Source organism: Haliotis cracherodii, unplaced genomic scaffold (genome assembly GCF_022045235.1).
Source record: "Haliotis cracherodii isolate W230 unplaced genomic scaffold, xgHalCrac1.p SCAF_13, whole genome shotgun sequence".
In the NCBI taxonomy this organism is placed as follows: Eukaryota; Metazoa; Mollusca; class Gastropoda; order Lepetellida; family Haliotidae; genus Haliotis; species Haliotis cracherodii.
The window spans coordinates 3,240,352-3,259,629 of NW_027266268.1; the positions used below are offsets into that span (position 1 = coordinate 3,240,352).

Here is a 19,278-nt window from a genome sequence, read left to right on the forward strand (position 1 = left end):
CTGAAAAATTACTTTGTCAATTTGAATTTCCAACTCATTAAAACTATCATCTTTAATTGAAATAGTAAGAATATAAGGAAGAAGTTAGTTGATTTTCCGTTAGTCTGCAATCTCGAACCAATCTGATTATTAAAACAACAAAGTATATTCATCTGGAAAACATGGTCAGTCGTAACCTCTTCAAAATGAAATATGATGGCATTCCCAAAGACATAAACAAACGTATAAACGTTACTACACATGGGGTAAGAGGGCAAATTTCAAGATTCTTGTAATGGCCACGCCCACACTGGTGGCAGCGATGTTACCGAGAGTGTAACGAAGGTGTCACGCGCTGGGAAGGAGTTTGGGTGTACCGATGAGAGTGACTTCCCTTATAGGGAATATAAGTAAGCTCCTAACAACGACAGCCCGTTCACAGCGCTGTCTATTACAATACCGGGTGTTTAACGAAGGTGCGCTGAGAGGGAGCTTGGAAAAGAAGATACTGTAGTGTCGAGCAGAGTCGCTTGTCTTGATTCGTCTCGTGGTACGGCAGCCACAAACAACTCAGCTCAGAAATGAACATTTCACGAAATAGCGAAATATGGAGCCTTTGCTTTACACATTGGTAACGCCAGTGACAAAATGTCAAAGACAATACGGGGAGAAGGGCTGAAGGAGTCTTTGTCGGCACAGGTTACTACGGAAATATACCCCAGGTACGTTTCTGTATACAGCAATGTACGCTAGCCAAAATCAAACTACAGAAACGTACCTGGGGTACATTTCTGTAGTACCTGCGCCGGGAGGTACACCAAGCCCACATGTGCAATGATACCTTTCGGACATTCTAGAGAAATATAACTGCTTGCACATTTAGGATAGCCTAGGTATCTGGAGCATTCGGCTTCATGATGACTTGTCAGTATATTTGCGGATGATGCAGTTTTTTTGTTGTTGCTTAACGCCACACTCAGCAATATTCCAGCTATATGACGGCGGTCTGTAAATAATCGAGTCTGGACCAGACAATCCAGTGATTTACATCATGAGCATAGATCCGCGCAATTTGGATACGGTGACATGCATCAGCCAAGTGCATCAGCCAAGTGCATCAGCCAAGTCAGCGAGCCAATGGATTGTTTGGTCCAGACTTGATTATTTATAGGACGGGGTCATATAGCTGGAATATTGCGGCGTTAAACAAGAGACTGATACTCAGAGAGACGTGCACAATGTGAGCGTAGGTCGGATTTTACTTTCTATCTGTTAGAAGTTACTTAACCAATGCAAGCCGATCTCAGTGTGAAAAAGCATGCGTTGTGGGTGTGGTGTGTGGTATGAGTGAGTGAGTTGGGTTAAATGCCGTATTAAACAATATTCCAGTTATATCACGGCGTGTCATCTTGATGTGGGAAGAAAGCCCCAAGTGATGTAAGTCTTAGACGTTTGCCACTTTTGTTAAACCCAGAGCACGAGTATAGTGCTGACAAACCTAGAAACAGAATCCGGGCGAACTGGGATTTGAACCCACAATCCTAGGTTTGCTCTGCTCTGAGGACCAGGGCCTCATTCAGTGCAAAGACAATCATAACTTCCATTCTTTAACACTCTAGTATCATCGTTGTAGTGCTAAGATCGATTTGTGTTTGTTTGTTTGTTTAACACTCAGCAATATTCCAGCTATGAGACGGCAGTCTGTAAATAATTAAGTCTTAACCAGAATATCCAGTTATTGATATCATGAGCGATGACATGCATCAACCAAGTCAACGAGCCTGACCACCCGATCCCGTTAGTTGCCTCTTACGACAAGCGTGGGTTGCTGAAGACCAGTAGCAACATGTTCTCGTTCACTGTAACATGTACATTTCAATGATATAGACACCCTTAAGTTCTGATGTTGAACATATTACAGGGGGTATATATCATCCGCGTGTTTGTCTGCATATATAAAAGTATCATTCATATCAGAGACCATATACTAATACCTATCTGTAAATGTTTTTTGTGCATATCCATTTTGCCCCTCTTACCGCGCAGAGACAATGATTTAAGACAGATTTGACAGAAAGACTTGATCACTTGATTTACAAAACAAAATCCGCGAAAAGTCTTTTGATAGAAATCGATCCTGAAATGCCTTAATTGCGTTTATTTTGAGCGCTTCGTTACAAATAATAGAAGTCAAGAGTGGTCTCCCGTGCATATTCGATCCGATATTATCCGAGGTTAAACAATCTCCGTTACCACTCGTCTTTTCCGGATTCAGCCGAATGGTTGCTGACGAAGGGACACGGATTAACGCGAACAAGTGGAGCCCTCTACCGACAAGATGTAAAGATCCGGTTTTAGCTGACAGCTGAGATGGTCCGAATGTTTTGGTATGCGTCTGTTTTCCTCCCAAACTGAGGAAGTGTGGCGGGCAACGCTGGTCTTGTATGGATCATTAGAAACCCTGTGATACAACAACATCGGAATAAGTGGTCAAAAGGACGCCAGCCGCACAATTCACGATGACAACGCCATACATATCAGGAAAGCGAATGCCTCTCAAAGCGACATTCGTCGCTTCTATTTTGAGAGGCCCCGACATGTCAAAGGTCATCAGACGAGCCCCGATTGCACCCCGTGGAGGGGATGTTTTTGTTTTTTGTATTGAAAACAACGCACCTCGAGGTAAGTTGTCGAAATCCGTTGAACTTATTCTGAAATAATTGATACGCATGACTCGTCATGGTGTTAACGCTTGAGCATTGCTGAGGTCCATGAACGGACGAGATTTTATAGTTGATTTATGTTTGTCAAACTCCTTATTCTCAAATAATTTGAATCAAGATGAGTGTTTTGAAAGAAAGATGTGTGAATTATTATTCTGTAGCGATGTGGCCATGACAGTACTCGCGGTTGTTCGAGTCCAAAATGTATCTAAATTTTCATTGTCAAATGCTTCCTCGTTTGAGAAGGAAATGACTGAAGGGGGAATCCCCGTGCGTCGAACTTACACGAACGTTTCATTCGTGATGAACAATACAGTGCCCCAAAAAGTATCTCCAAGCACAGGACCATGTAACAATAAAAATTGAAAAAGTCGCAAAAAAATCATAGACGAGGCAAACAAGTTTCTGTGGCCTTTAATCAATTGTATCTTTTTGCTAGACCATTTAATGACAATACAATGAAACAAAAAAACAAAACAAGAATGGCAAAATGTATTTAACGTTTTGACAACAAACTAAAACATGATTTATGAATCCATAACACAATAAGGTTAACCACATCAAAATGAAACGTGAGTTGTTCTGATGTTTTTACCACAATTATATTTCTTAACTCTAAGCAGGTCACTACTGGCCTATTTGCATATGACACATACCATACATAAGTCTTCTTTTATAATCTGTTTCAATATGTCGATTATCAAATGAGAAGTCATCTTCCCGAGGCAAGGGTCTTATAGCTGACAATGAAAGTCCAGTGTCCACCCTTGTGGAACTAGGCTGGAATTTCAGAGTAATATTTGGACTGGACTAACAAACCAAACAAGTCAGTATAGTCCAATCAAAATCACGTAACTAATCATGATTAAAGACACATTCTATTACAATATTGATCTTGATTATCGATCAGATCGTCTTGACTGTTTGCTACCATTTTGTATGCAAGTAATGTGATAGGTGGAATGTTATTGGTCAATAGGAGGGACAAAGAAGGGAATACAGTAATTTGTAATAGCCACCAGTGGTGCTACAATATTTCAGCCTAGTGTGGCAAGGGTGGAAACTGGACTTTTATAGCTGGTTAACTTCCTTGCCTCGGGAAGATGACGATTAGTAATCCGATAACAAGAGACAAATGTTGTCAAGGAGATTCCTTATTGCCAGTTATTGCATTCAATAGTGACATACCATTTCTGTTACAGCATTAGAAATTGGTACTATTCCTAAAATTCTTATAGTCCTTGCCAAACAGCCCACTAGTTAAGGCATGATCAGGACCAGTCAAAATTTGTTTAAGGGTTTTGCTACATGTTATCATAATAAGGACTCGTTGGCTGAAAATGTTAGCTTCTATCGTTGCATAATATTTTGTCACTATCAATGTGTTCTGAAGAGAATTGAGGGGGTATTTTAATGGTGAGCTTGACCTGTGTGTATTTGAGTGAAATTGCAGGCTCATAACTTAATTAATTTTCAATAGAAATACAGAGGCAGACAATATGTTTCAATTAAATATTTACAATGTTGATACATGTATCAGTATTTGAGTGAAATTGCAGGTTCATAACTTAATTAATTTTCAATAGAAATACAGAGGCAGACAATATGTTTCAATTAAATATTTACAATGTTGATACATGTATCAGTCCAGGTGACAGTTCTTGGAGAGAGAAAAGATGTTTTGCCTTGAGGACCCTAAACATGCAAAAACCTGCGAATGATAGCACAAAAATATCAGTGTCTTATACTGTGACTTACAAAGCTGAGAGCCTAAGTGTAGTCATGGTAGTGCTACTTACATCCGTATCTAGTGAAAACATAATATTATACATGTTATACATGATCAAGATAAGCGACAGATCAGCAACTGTGGACTGCATGCTGTTGTGATGACCCGTGACGTATTAAACATTATGGCAATGGCAGTTATGACTGTGACAAGTCACTAATCATGCTAATAACGTACTTTTTGTACCACAGAAAACAAATTTCAAATGTTGTTTATTTATTTATAATATTTTGATATCCACTTACCTACCAGATACCATGTTTATGAAAAAAATAATAGAAGTATACCTCCTTACTTAACATGCTTACCATATTCGACGTAATAAGCACCCACAGCGATATTTACTAATATATTGGCTAGTGAACAATGCCAATTAGCACCCCTTCCGATTGATCAATGTACACAAGACTTATTTATTTGTGTGATTATATGCACCCTTAATTATGGGCAATTAAATTCTGGAAAATATATCTGTCTTGTATTATACGCACATACTTTTCTTTTGTATCATTTCAGGCTGTCAGCATAAACCTCGAAATTTACAATCTTTTAATTCTGTTTTTTGTTTTCACTAAAGTATATTCTAATAAGAGCCCCCTATTTCTAATTTTGAGAGTGCCCTGTGCGCTTATTACGTTGAATACGGTATAGTATTTATCAGTTTCTTGTATCAACAACATTCAGTTATTTACTAGATTTACGATCATGCTTACTATTAGATCCTAGGTATCAGCAATATCTCCGCATTTTCTGATTGATTAAATGACACCCATGGTCAGTAATATTTCTAAAAACAAAACAAAAGTCACATTCATCTGTTCATACATGTCCTGTATTGGCGGGGATGTCCTGAGATCTTTTCTTTAGTAGGGTCTAGGGAGAACAATGATCTGATTTAAATGAGATTGAAATTGACCAGTATTTGAACAGTGGAAATGATTTTAATACCCAACAATGCAGTCGGGAAAGTGACCCATAAATTTTGCCTGCCCATCTTCAAATTTACCAGCCTTCATTTTAAACATTATAAATATTGAAAAATTACATCTTGATTAAGTTAAGATAATGCAAACAATTACTTGAGAATCTGTGAGGAGTTATTATTAAACTGAATACGTAAGATCATGAAGATGGCTTTAATTATCTGCCAGACAGTCAAGCAGTTAGGGGAAACTTTCATGCATCCCAAGAGAAAAGTTACCTGTCATAAGCAGGCAGTTATTTCACACACTGAAATGGACTGTAGCAGGGAAAGAAATGACCACAGCGTGAGAAATATTAAACCTTGGGCTACTATGATATGTAGAACCATGATAATTGATAGAACATTCCCCCTCTTCTGAACAAAACTGGTAAGTGGGGATATGATTTCAATAGTCTTTTTACTCTTATTAACATGTGAGATCTCATACAAACATGTCAATTTTGCCAGGATGCCATGGTAATGTTGTTTCACGTCCCAGACAGAATTGAATTGTCTTGAAGAAGCTGGATACAAATGTACCTTTGTTTAGGCAAGTTTCTACTTTGGATTGAAAGAAGAATGAGTGAGATAGGATAAGTATTATCAATATACAATTCACAATATATCATTGATATACAATATACAAGTTTGTTACAAGTAAAAACTCAGTTATTTAATGATTTCAGAGGCCTGGAAAAATGACAACATCCACTTCCACCATGATGGGACAAGGGGTCAACCCAAGACGAATCCTATTGTGAGGAAGGTATTTTTCTGTGCAATGGTTGGAGATGGCAGATGGACTCGGGAGTTTATGAAGCATGTGTATACCTTGTATCACAATCCAAACAACTATGTGGTCATTCACTACCTAGGGGATGAGTCCATATCACGAGCTGTTCCTCGGCACAGGAAACCCAGGAGCAACTTGAAGAAGCATACAACTTGCTCCTCTACAGGGATTCAGGTAGACACATCCGAATTGTCTCCCCGTGATGAGTCCTCAGATCATCAGGATGAGGGTATTCTTAGTGGAGATGAAGTTGACCATGAGGATGAGGAAGAGGACTACTCAGGAACAGTGGACTCCAGTGAACCGACAGTGGAGATTGATGTGGCAGAGGAAGATTCAGGTGTCCCTCAGTCGCATATGTTACTTTCCAGTAGTGGCTGCCAGTCGGATAGACATATTAGTAATGTCACTGAAGCTTCCACGTCCACTGGGCTTCCATTCACATCAACTCCTATTGCAGGAGACACTTACCACGTGCCCGTTCCATTCGCATGTCTGGACATGATGCCTATGACAAATCCATTGGGACTCCTCTCTGAAGTGACACTTTCTTGTAGGCCTTTAGATAATACTACCCATCTCTTTAATCCTAATGAACCCTCCACATCCTTTGCTCACATGAACAGTTACACGGGTGGCGGTGGAGGTAGTGTGTATATTAGTGCACCAAGCGAACCTGAACCTAGGTCTGTAATTCCAAAGAAAAGACTTGCAATGAGGGTTGAAGGACAGGAGACTGATGCTATGTTTACAGTGGGGGAAATAGCAACACATGGAACTCCAACTGTACACCATGTCCAACCAACAGGTCGTCTACCCAAGAAGAGGAGGCTGGAGTTCACTGAGAGTTCTCCCGTTGATCCAGGTCCCAGCTGTGTGGGCGACCGTTACCATGTACCTTCTGATGACCCTGGAGATGCTACGGACACGGGTCAGTCCAGTGACCAGCATCCAAGTGCCCAACAGCCAGATGGCCACTGCAACAGAACAGATGTGTCCAACCCGTCTCCACCTTCTGACAGAACAAGCAGGCCAAGAGTGAGCCATACTTTGAGAGAGGATTTAGAGAGCAGTTTTCATACACTGGTGCAGAATGTGAGGAACTTGGAGAACATGTTAGGAGAGCCTGGGTTATGGGAGTCGAATAGGGACACAAGAGAGGTAGGAACTGATCCTGAGGATTCTCGGCCTACTCTGGAGGAGTTCATCCAGGAACTTGTCGCCAGTGGCCAGCTTGCTTTGATTGTATCACATGTCATGCAGATGGCATCCAGCTGGAAACAGAAACCTAGTGCTTTCAATTCACGGACCAACCCATGTGTGACGCTGGTTTATCAGATCTGTCAGGCATGGGGAGAGGACATGGTGACTGCAAGGTCAAGGTTGATGAATCTCCTTGGCAAGAACTCAATGTCGGAGAGTGATGTAAAGAATTACTATCTCTTGGTGACTGCGTGTGTTGTTGGGGCGTACCGGACAGAAGTGCCTGTAGCTGTGTTTCTGACAACACTGAGCACCTGGCCATCGCACATGGAGGAATGTGACACACGGTCAGATGTGGAGGTGGATGAATCTGTCCGGTGTGCTGTTGCTAGGACCTCACTGACTGGTGGACAGCTCAAGACACTGGAGAAAAACGATGCCATTGATGCACAGGTTCGTATGGACTTGTACCCGTGTACCACAGGGATACAAAATATATAATTTTGTCAAGTGTGCCACATGGCACTCTTTAAGACTGTTTAAGAGTTTGGTATGTTTTGAATTTGAAACTGCAAACATGAAGATAACAATGAATCATCTTCAAACGAGTTGAATATTTCACCATGAGCATGATGAGCTAAATTTTGAGCATTTACAATTTGAAAGGTTTTCCCCTTTCTGTTTAATTGATATTCATATCACCCTTTCAGAATCTGAATCCCCTTGTGTATTTTGTGTAGAAATGATCTTTTTCCATGTGTTTGTCTGGCTATCTGTTTGCCATGTCTGCTCATGCCGAAGTAAAATGATTAGTTGAGAACATAATCATGTTTATCCTCATGATTATGTGTCATTGTTGTTCCTCATCATCATGATCATAGGCGTACCGCAAGCATAATCATGCTCATGTCATGATATGTAATACTAACAATACTATTACCAGAATTATTAGCAATGATTTTGTTTCAATACATCTACAAGTGTTGTTAATGGGTGAGGTAGTCAGTATTGGTGACATGGTATGAATAATAATCATTGATGATGATTCTAGTACTTTCAGCATGTTCAGTGGTAAGGGGCTGGGGGCCCACAATAATTTCTAAAAATAGTGAAACTGCTTTTATCATGTTTACAATGTTGACTTGTGATGATGACAGACATGAAGATGAATACATCTGTAGCTTGTGATATACATAAGTTGTTGTCATGGTTACCAGGTGATAAAGGCCTACCTACAGATGTTGGCCAGTCACTGGAATGCGCTTCTCCCACACCACTGCTATGTTCTGCCCATGGCCTTACAGCAACTGTGGCAGAGAGAGGAATACAACAGAGGCATGTTGGACAAGGTACTGTACCAAGGTCCCCCTTCCACAAAGCGATTGGACCTGTGAAGTTCTGCATTAGAATAGGTCTTCAGCAACCCATGCTCATCGTTAACGTATCCAAATTGCGTAGATCGATCCTCATGATATCAACATGATCAATCACAGGATTGTCTGGTTCAGACTTGATTATTTACAGATCGCTGTCATATAGCCGAAGAAATGCTGAGTGTGGCGTTAAACAAGCACAAAGCCATCTTAGCACTACAATGATCATACTAGTGTGTTAACAATGGTTAAAGAAAGGGAGTTATGATTGTCTTGCACTAAGATTGCTTTGTGAATGTGGCCCTGGTCCACCTAAGCATTGACTCAGGTTGACAACACCTTGCTTGAAGTAACCAAAACCTCTGGTAATAGCATGAATAGTAAGTTCAGGTAAGATCTAGGGTTGGTTTGACTCCTTCTAACACACATAAGGCACTAAGGTTAATATTTAGTCAGTGTATATTCAGAGCAGTTTTTGATACATGATGATAGGGTTTTTCTTTTTCTTTGTAACATGTGTAAGGTATCAATTATTTTTTATATGTTGAAAATCTAATTTTTCTGATTATACATACATGGTATAATTTTGATGATAATGCAAATAGTGCTAATCATGCTAATGTTATTAAGAAAATATCAAGGAAATAATTGAAACATATTGAACACTGTCAAGCAGCGAGACACTCGTTGCTTAGACTGCGGACATAGCAGCATATTCAGATGATATGCTAAAGAACAAAAGAAACATACATGGTCATAATGATATGAAAAGGTTTTTTTATTATATTTTTTACAACCTACCAACAATACTTTTCACAAAATATTCTGTAAACAAAGAAATATGAATAATCTGGCCAACATATAACATGTATAATATTAACAAAAGTTTTACCTTGTTCCAACATGTCCATTGCCCTGCAGAGAAGAACCAATTGCATCATCACATAGTTTATTTGCAAGATTGATCCAAAACCTTATCCCTGATACACACATTGGTACATTTTTGTATCCTGAGTAAGTTTTCTACCTGGTAAATATTACAGGAAATTTAGGCGAACATATTGTTTGGCCCCACTGCAGCGTTCGAAATACCTGCCTGCCCTACTGTCCGAGACGGGTTGATTTCAACTCAGGCTGTCAGATTTTCAAATCCCCCTGCCCGACGGTCGGGTTATATTTCATAGGTGAAAATATTCTAAATATTTCCCGATGATAAGCATTAATTCACATGTAAAGATGAATGATAAAATGTAACCAAAAAGAAACCCCGTTAGCTTTTAGACAACCTAACATTTAGCAATGCGCTTATGCTACAAGCAATCAGTTTTCATATTTTTAATGAAATTATCCTGAGGAACATATGATTATAGTGGGCAGGCAGGTTTTGGTCAGGGCTGGCAAGTATTTCAGCTAGCCAGTCCTGTGGTCTGGCTGAAATTTTTGGGAGTGTCATACCCTGCCCCACTGTATATATGCTTATAACAAACTACGGTCATAAAGGAATAAAATTTGAGTTCGTTATAACCGTAGTTCATTGTACTTTTGAAGTGTCTTCTTGAATGGACGTTGACAGATTAAAACTAGTGCTCCGAAGTCAAGAACGCTGCTTTCTTAGTGGCTAATGCTGCCTTCCTATTAGTCATGACTTATTTGATTGGTCAGTCAAAGTCCATGAAAGGTTGTTCTGATGTGATCTGTAATGGGATGTCCTCAGCGATATCAAGAACTTTTTAACTGATTTTAAAGAGAATGGGGTAATTTAAACATGTGATAAATCTTGTTTTGTTTATTTAAAGCATTAATCATGTTAATTGTTTATTGTTAAGCGAGTTTATCTCTGCAGCCATTGTAAAATGCAGCTACCAGCTGATGCATCTCTCATCAAAACATGGGTCTGTGTACTCACGGGCAGATGACTACAGGATACACTGATCAGTGATCACTGTGTTGGGTTAACAAGACTGATTAATGAGTGATTTTGCTAATTCAAGACTGTCGGATTAACAAGTAATTAGTGTCGAATAAAGCCGATTGTCAGATTAACGAGTGTCGGATTAATGAGACTTGACTGTTCAGTCAAATCAATGATTGGCCAAAACATGCAAAATGACACAGCTTATGTTTGAGGTGTCCTTGCAGAAATGTTTGACTTTGAACAGATAATGAGATGCATAGACATACAATTAAATGAAAAAAGAAAAGTAATTGAAAGGTATGGTTGCTATGGTTACAGGAAGTACTGACTGAATACACATGGATCCTGATGCCGTATCAGGCGTCAGATGATCATTGGGTGCTGCTGGTCGCCAATGTACAAGATGGAACAATCCAGGTGGTCAACACAGCACCAACTAAGCATCCCGATGTGACTATTGAAACAGCTGACCACTGGAGGTGGGTAGCCACTCACACATGCTTGATTGATTAATTCCATTAACATAATAGAAACTTTGCAACAGATATATTCATAAATCTAACAATCCCCACAGTCACCTAATAACCCTCCTTGAGACATTTAAGATACCAACTTAGCATGCTGAAGGAGGTGGTTAGGTCATAATATTTTCTAGTGAAGTTTTGTGCTCACAAGACTCGACTACTGCAATAGTCTGCTTGGTAACATCTCTAAGTAGCAGTTAACAGACTACATCCTACTCAGAACATGGCATCAAGGATTGTGTCAAGAACCAAAAAGGACATTTGACACCTGTGCTTTTCGATGTGCACTGGTCCCCAGTAGGATGTTTTGACCTGTCCAATATCATGTATAGTGTCATATTTCTCTTACATGATAGGATGTTTTGACCTGCCCAATAGCATGTGTAGTGTCATATTTCTCCTACATGATAGGATGTTCTGACCTGCCCAATTGCATGTATAGTGTCATATTTCTCCTACATGATAGGATGTTCTGACCTGACCAATAGCATGTGTAGTGTCATATTTCTCCTACATGACAGGATGTTCTGACCTGCCCAATTGCATGTGTAGTGTCATATTTCTCCTACATGACAGGATGTTCTGACTGTTAATCCCTATAGTGATACATATTTCTCCCATTAATTTTGATGTTTCTCCTATTTCTCCAGGAAGTACATGAAGTATCGCAGCTCCCACACTGGACAGAACCTGACAAGATGGAGCCTGGAAGACTGTCATGTGTTGGAGCAAACAGATCCACCCAGTAGCGGAGTCCATGTTTTGATGGTCAGTATTCACAGACGGCTTCACCTTCATGCAATATGTCACAAGGTCCTCATCCGACAAATATAGAACCTAGTGGTCTTTAAAAAGCATAGCTGCCTCCACTTCTTTGGGTGGAACAGAATATGTCCTCAGTATGTTTGTTAAACAAGTTGACTGAGGATGTGACTGACACCATGTGTGACCATTGTGCCCTGACTGAACTGCTTCATTGTTTACCATGTTGCTAGGTAGGGGTGTGTGATATAACTGGCATACCAGTATATTGCAATACAGCCGTCAGCAAGACATGCATATCAATACAGCCATTGTGTATCCATATTTTCCGATACAGTCAAAGAAGAATAAATATATAATTATTTAGATCATATCTATTATCTTTAGGCATTTGGATGGACTGGGTTCATATGTAAACAGAAAACACTTGACATTAATATTCCATACTGATGACACAATAGGTAGTCGTTTATCTATACTACCCATCTCGCAATCTGAAGTCGGGATCATTGAATGAAGTTCCATTTGAACAGAACAAATATATATAATTTGGGCCCAAATACGTACTGCAGTATGTATTGCAATACAGTTTCATCTGAGAGGGTTAAGGCCTCCGAGGTTTGCAGTGGCCAGAGACAACATACAGTGCAGCATTTGTCATTTTAGAATGTGTTAAATGTGTTAAAATGGTAAACATGGTAAAGTTTCACTATCTTTGTATAGTTTTTTAAGTTGCACCCCAGATGTGTGTATCAATGGTCATGATGTCAATCACTGGTTTATCTGGTCCAGATTTTTTACAGACTGCAGTCATCTAGCTCAAATTTTGCTGAGTGCAGCGTTTAACAACAGTTTTATTAAGCATGTTTTTTTGTGTGAAACCATTTCATAACCATCATGAGATGGGAACTCATGTGAACTATTGCTAAGGTTTTATTTCTGTTGTAGGCAGCGGAGTCCATCCTACGTGGAGCATCACCTGTAGTAATGAGAAATTGTCATGTCCGACGGTTCCGTCAGTATGCGCTCGATAAAATTCTCAATGCAGCTAACTTTGATATGCAGGAGGAGCAAATTGGTGGACGTATGTATGCATGATTATTAATTGATTAATCCTTTGTTGTATGTGTGACAATAACTGCAGCAAGGTTAACTTCTAGTTTACAAGTGATTACCATCGATAACAGACAATGTTGGTTTTTTAAATATATTTCGCTTAATCATATTTTAGGGTTATTATTTTTCGTATTATTGTAATGTTATGGATTTTCTGGAATATCTAATCATGATTTATTGATTTATTGATTGATTGACTTATAACCGCAAATGTGAGCCAATGCTTCCAGAGTAATTTGGTCCAGATTAAGGGGTTTCACTGTATATGATGAACAGCTGACATTAAATGTTGTCGACTGTGTTTCAGTGGATGATGAGGAGGATCTTCTTGCTGAGGACAACTTGCCAACAGGAGCTGATGGTTGTCCAGAGTCCATGGACAGAGACATCTCCTCTCGGGGTGCTGGGTCTAGTCAGACATGCATGTCAGCCAGTGCTGTACCCTCCTGCAGTTCAGCCTCTGTGTCAGGGGTGCAAGGCAGAGAGTCACCAGTTGGGAGGACCTCAACCCAAAGTCCCCGGAAGAGGAGGCACTCATCTGGAGCTTCTGTGATTGATAGTCAAGACAAGGCAATAGATTTCTCCCTGGCCCAGAGCGGGGGCATATCTGAAGACGGACAGCCCAGGAGCTCGGATGAAGGTAGAAACTGCCGGACTTGCAGTCCCACTCAGTTTGTCGGCTCGCACCCTAAAGAACATAACTATGCCAATCGAGTGTCAGCCACACAGGGAGCAGCATTCCTGAAGCCCACCCCCCACACTATTCCAAGCGCTGACAACCCAGAGAATGTTCCAAGGCAAGTGATAAACCCTGTTCCCGTGTTCAGACCATCGGGGTATTTGTTCCAGAGTGGATATGTTCCCAAACATCCACCTCCAATGTACCCAATAGACAATTTATATCGTGGACCGGGCCCCTTCCCGAATCCCCTCTCCTCCTCAACTGTCCAGGAGAAACCATGTGATATGAGTATGCAATCTCAGATAGCTCTAGACTCTCAACCCAGCACATCCTCTCAATATAGTTATGCGCAGATGAACTCAGAGGTTGAGGATCTAAGAGTAAACCCCTCCAGCAGCTTTAACCATCCTCATCTACCCCCTCCCTACCAGGTGTCTGAGTCAGCAGGGGCAACATACACCGAGCTCTCAAATGTCCGCATCTCTGATCTGCAGTCAAGCAGCCTCATAACAAGCTCACTGACCATTGCTGAAAACGAGAACCTGGTGATGAAGACAGTTGAGAGGGATGCCTCCCCATCCCCGTCAGCATCATCAGATAGCAGTAACATCACCATCCATGTTGTATCACCAGCGCCAGATCAAAGACTAGCTGGTGAATCTTCAGAAGATGGATTTGCTCATGTAACTCGGCCTTCTACTAGTAGAGTTGTTAGTGACCAAGATCTGTTCCGGGCATCTGGGAGTGGACAAGGATCTGGGAGTGTTGAGTCGAGGGCAGCAGGAGCTGATGGTCACTCTGCACCTCCATGTAGTGACTCTGAAGACAGTGATGGGGACAAAGAGGAAGATCTTAGTAATCTGAATATGCTTAGTGCAGTAGCATCAAAAGATGCATGATCTTTGTTTTAGTTATTTAAAAAGTAACCTGTAATATTGTTCAATGAACTTATGGTACCATGATGTATGCAGGTTAAAGGAGGAGATGAGTATCTGATGGACTGCTGCAGAAGTGTCCGGGGTCCAGCTGTAGCAACAAATTCAGGGATAAATTAATACATGTATAGATGATTGTCCTGAAGCTTCCTGTCTCATACAAATCTTGCAAACCTGCTTACATGTCGGACATTCAGGTAGAAACTGTAGACATACCAGGTCTTCACTTGAGCAAATGTCACATCTGTTCACCAAATATGTAATGCTTTATCTAATAGTGCTTGGAATTTGTGGAAGTGTGGTAACCATTCTGACTTTGCTGAGGTAAAATTTTCATCCTGTTATTGAATTCATTACGTTCCAGTACTGTATGTTCATCAAGTTAGGATCCATTGTTGTGTTATATTTTAACATCTTCACCTTGTTTGATGTGTCTGTAATTAGTTTGTGGACTAACGGACTATGTGCTTTTTAATTTATTTGTTTTAATGTTGAATTTTTAAATATAGACGCCCCCACCCCTCTAACAGTTCCAGTTTTACACTTTGTTTTGTTAATAGATCGAAACAGTCTTAGAACATCTGAATATTTGTAGACTTCCTAACTCATTTAGGAATAGTTTGATAACATAATATTATGTTTCTCACAGTTACTTGCAATAAGATCTAAATTGGCTAGTAAACCCTGGATGAAATACAAAAAGACATGATTTTAACATGATGATTCATTGATAAATTGCCGTAAAAAGCGACTATGCTTATAAGAGGCCATTAATTGGAACAGGTGGTCAGGCTCAATGACTTGGTTGATGCATGTCATCGTATCCCAAGTGCGTAGATCAATGAAAATGATATCAATCACTGGATTGTCTGGTCCACACTTGATTATTTACAGATGGCTGTAATATAGCTGGATTATTGCTGAGCATTGAACAACAAACAAACAAAAACATATTGATGAAAGGGTGAAATCTTGTACCCCGGAAGGTTGTGTTAAGGTTGCTTACTGTCAACTCTAGAACTGACCATGCATGATCACAAAAAAGTAATCATTTAAATCTATTGAGAACTGATATGATTTTCAAATTTTGAATTTATGAATTACAATACTTCTGATCTGTAGAACAAATATGGGGGGTCCATTTTCTCTGAATTGAAATTAGTATACTTTAAATTTTCAAAGAAGAATGCTTACCCATGCTAACAGCATTGATTTATGTTCTTCAGTCCAGTGTTGCATATAAGACTTGACAGAGTCATCTTTGATCAAACTCAAGTGGTATTCAGAACAAAGCATAACCTCCAACCAAGCTTCAGGGGTCACTCACTAAGTCAGAATGTCAGTACAAGTGTTTCCGTTGAAATGCTTCAATAAGTGTATCACTCTTGGGTATACATGCCTGTCACTCTTCATAGTGCTTTCTTGTAACCTCTTCATCAAACACTGTATGCACTTGAGATCAGGGAGTTGTATGGTTTTACGTCGCTTTTAGCAATATTCCAGCAGTTTCACTGCGGGGGACACTGGAACATGGGCTTCACACATTGTACTCATGTACGGAATCGAACCCAGGTCTTCACCGTGACGAGCCAACCCTTTAACCACTAGACTACCCATCGCCACGGGTAGTTCCGTGTTACTGTTGTCATGGAAGATTTGATTTAAGGACATGTTTATGAAAACTGATCATGAAGTTTATAGATACATAAAATACTTACTATTTCCAGATGATGTATATATAATGTATAGAGGTGTATCTTATTATGTACATGTAATGTTTTCAAAGTCAGTGAACAGATTTGATTGAATAACTATAACTGTATTGTCTTAGTTGTCATGGTCAGATGCAATATATATGTGTGATCATTATCTTGTAGACGTTTACAAGATCTATTTCATTATGTTTATAATTGTACAAGTTGCACGTGTGTAGCCCTTCTGTTAGTCTCCCTGTCTGTACAACAACACAGTGAAACTCCTAACCAACCATCACACGGTGACACCAGTCTATCCATGTACAAGCGTCCACATGACAGCTGCAATTACACCTCAACAGTAATTCTGCAGTCCACAGTTCACATGCAGTTGCACTCTGCATCCTAAGCAATAATTCACATGATAGCATTTTCGGTCGTGTAAAGTTATGTCATGGTGTGATGTCCGTCTACCTTTAGCTCTACATTTTCAACATCTATGAACCGAAACTGGTGATACCATCGATGGTTAGTCTGAAAAGTGAATCAGAAATCAGCCATATTGAAAATAACATTTAGTTCCAATACTTGTGTATTATTCAATCATTCTTACATTGGGTATGTGTAAGGTCATCTTACTTGTTGACATGATCTGATCTACTCTATGGCTTCATCATGCACCATATTCTCATCGTTGCCCATCAGGCATCCGCTGTTTTATTTTGCAATTGTGGATTTGGCGAACAAGACCCAAACTCTCGCTTTTTTAAGCGTCTTTTTAATTTGCCTGACCGCTCCATACTTGATGGATATGAATACAGTACTACCGAAGTCATACAAATTTTAAAACTAATGTAACAGCTGTAGGCTTATCCTCAAGCTCTAGCTTACCCCCGTTCACTATACCCGGGTATGTTTCTTGAATGATAATTGATAAAATGTGTTGTTTTTCTGGCCACTGTGGACCTCAAAAGTAAAGACATGTTGAGCTACACAAGATTACAGCCCTATTGTAAAAGTCCTTTTGGTCCATTATTCAGCTGTCTGCATACATCACTGTGCAAAGCAAGTATGTTGGTGTGCAATACCATCTGATAGGTCTCAATCTGATCAACGGAGACCTTCAATCTTTGTTTAAAGGCAGTGTTAGAAATTGGCACTGGTCCTTAAGTCCTTGCCAAACTGCCCAATAGTTAGGTGCCACAAAGGACTAGTAGAAATTTGCCATTATTAATGTTTTTACTATATGTTATCAGTGAGCTAAAGAGCCTTATGGCTCTAATATATTTTTCTCACTACAACAAAAGTGCAAAGAAAATTCTTGAACTTGAAATATTCACAATAGCATTGTGGAAATATACTATCAGTGATCTTTTGTTACATCTGGTAGATTATATTAGCTGTAGGTGGGAATGACTGACAATCGTTTACCAGCAGGCAATAATGACTATTGATGGTCAAACTTTTCATGGGGAAAATGCAAACCAAATAGACAGAAAGGGTAGTCTTTGATACCTCACATCAGTGCATGAAATATGTAGTGGATGTGGGTGGTGCATGTATTCATGTTTGTGTAACTGTTCATTAATAAGCAGCATGAAATAGGTGGCACTTCAGTAGGTTTTCCGATAATTTTTTCAAAAAGGTGTATTAATTGCTGAGAGATACATGGTTTGGGATAGTGTAGTGGTAAAGCAGGATCGCAGAGTTCCCTGTGTAGTTGCATCCCCTATATGTGCCAGGATCCACTAATCACTGGTTCAAGTCCATCTTTGTACTCTGTGTGCTTTGTCAGCTCCATACCCAAGCTCAACGTTTTTCAGGCACTTTGGGCTTTTGGTTTTACATTCTCAGGCTGTGATGTTACCGAAATACTGTTCTAAACACAAGTCAGTCATTCGTCAAAGCATTGGCTCATCCGGCTGAAGAGCCAGTTGGAATGCCAGGTCTCTCCAAACCTATGTCACGGGAAGCTTTGCAGTCAATGGATGTTGGATAAATCATCTGTCACCCATCAATAGTTGTATGACTAGTACCACCACAAGGTAGAGGACTGCTCTTCTGTAAACAGATATAGCAAATTTATATGACTTTTCGCTTTATCAAGGACGTTTTCGTTTAATTGAGCCCTGCCATGGCTAGAGTACACATACAGTGGAATCTGACAACACTGCACTGCACAGACTGGAGGCCGACTCTTTAGGTCATATTCTAGCAAGAGTTACATCCTTGGTAACACTGGTGGACATTCCAAAGTCTATTTGTACGGTCATCTAAAATCGTAACAATATACAGTAGATTGTAATTGACTTGGAAATAATTGTTGGTTTGTTCATATTCTAAAATATTTATGACAACTAAAATTTGTCTTGTCCTTTTTGTTGTAAACAAATAGTTTTGGACAGGAGTAAGTGTGTAAATTAATAAGTGTGAAACAATTTTGATCAGGGAACTCATTACATTTTTTTATGATAGCCATCTTTCTGGGACCACAAAGTAGTGTTATAGTGAAAGATTCCACTGTATTATTGTTAGGGGTTGGATTTTTGTCATGTTTTTTGTTCATAGTATTTCATTATTTCACCTTGATTGAATTTTCTATGTTGTGACCTAGATACTGTGCCATGCAAATAGTTGTTGATTTTTTGGTTAAAATAATGTGTATTATCTTCAAATGAAGCACTTATTCACATGGAGATTCTCAGATGTTATTTTATGTACATTTATGACAAAAAGAATAAATGTATCTTTATCTTAAATAGCTATTTTATGGTATTTTGTAACTAATATTTTCTTCACTTATACAATGTGTGGAGTTTGCTTTAA

General features: G+C 39.6%; 2 protein-coding genes across 2 annotated transcripts in view; both read left to right on the forward strand.

The window, feature by feature from the left end:
- Nucleotides 1–19,278, forward strand: part of LOC139459513 (coiled-coil-helix-coiled-coil-helix domain-containing protein 5-like) — a 433,260-nt gene that overhangs the window by 235,835 nt on the left and 178,147 nt on the right. The window lies entirely within an intron of this gene.
- On the forward strand, nucleotides 2,327–19,144 carry LOC139459509 (uncharacterized). Its single transcript, XM_071241010.1, has 7 exons — nucleotides 2,327–2,661; nucleotides 6,142–7,904; nucleotides 8,669–8,800; nucleotides 11,058–11,218; nucleotides 11,914–12,031; nucleotides 12,974–13,109; nucleotides 13,449–19,144. Exons 1-7 carry the CDS (start codon nucleotides 2,499–2,501, stop codon nucleotides 14,720–14,722), a joined length of 3,747 nt encoding a protein of 1,248 aa, XP_071097111.1. The 5' UTR covers nucleotides 2,327–2,498; the 3' UTR covers nucleotides 14,723–19,144.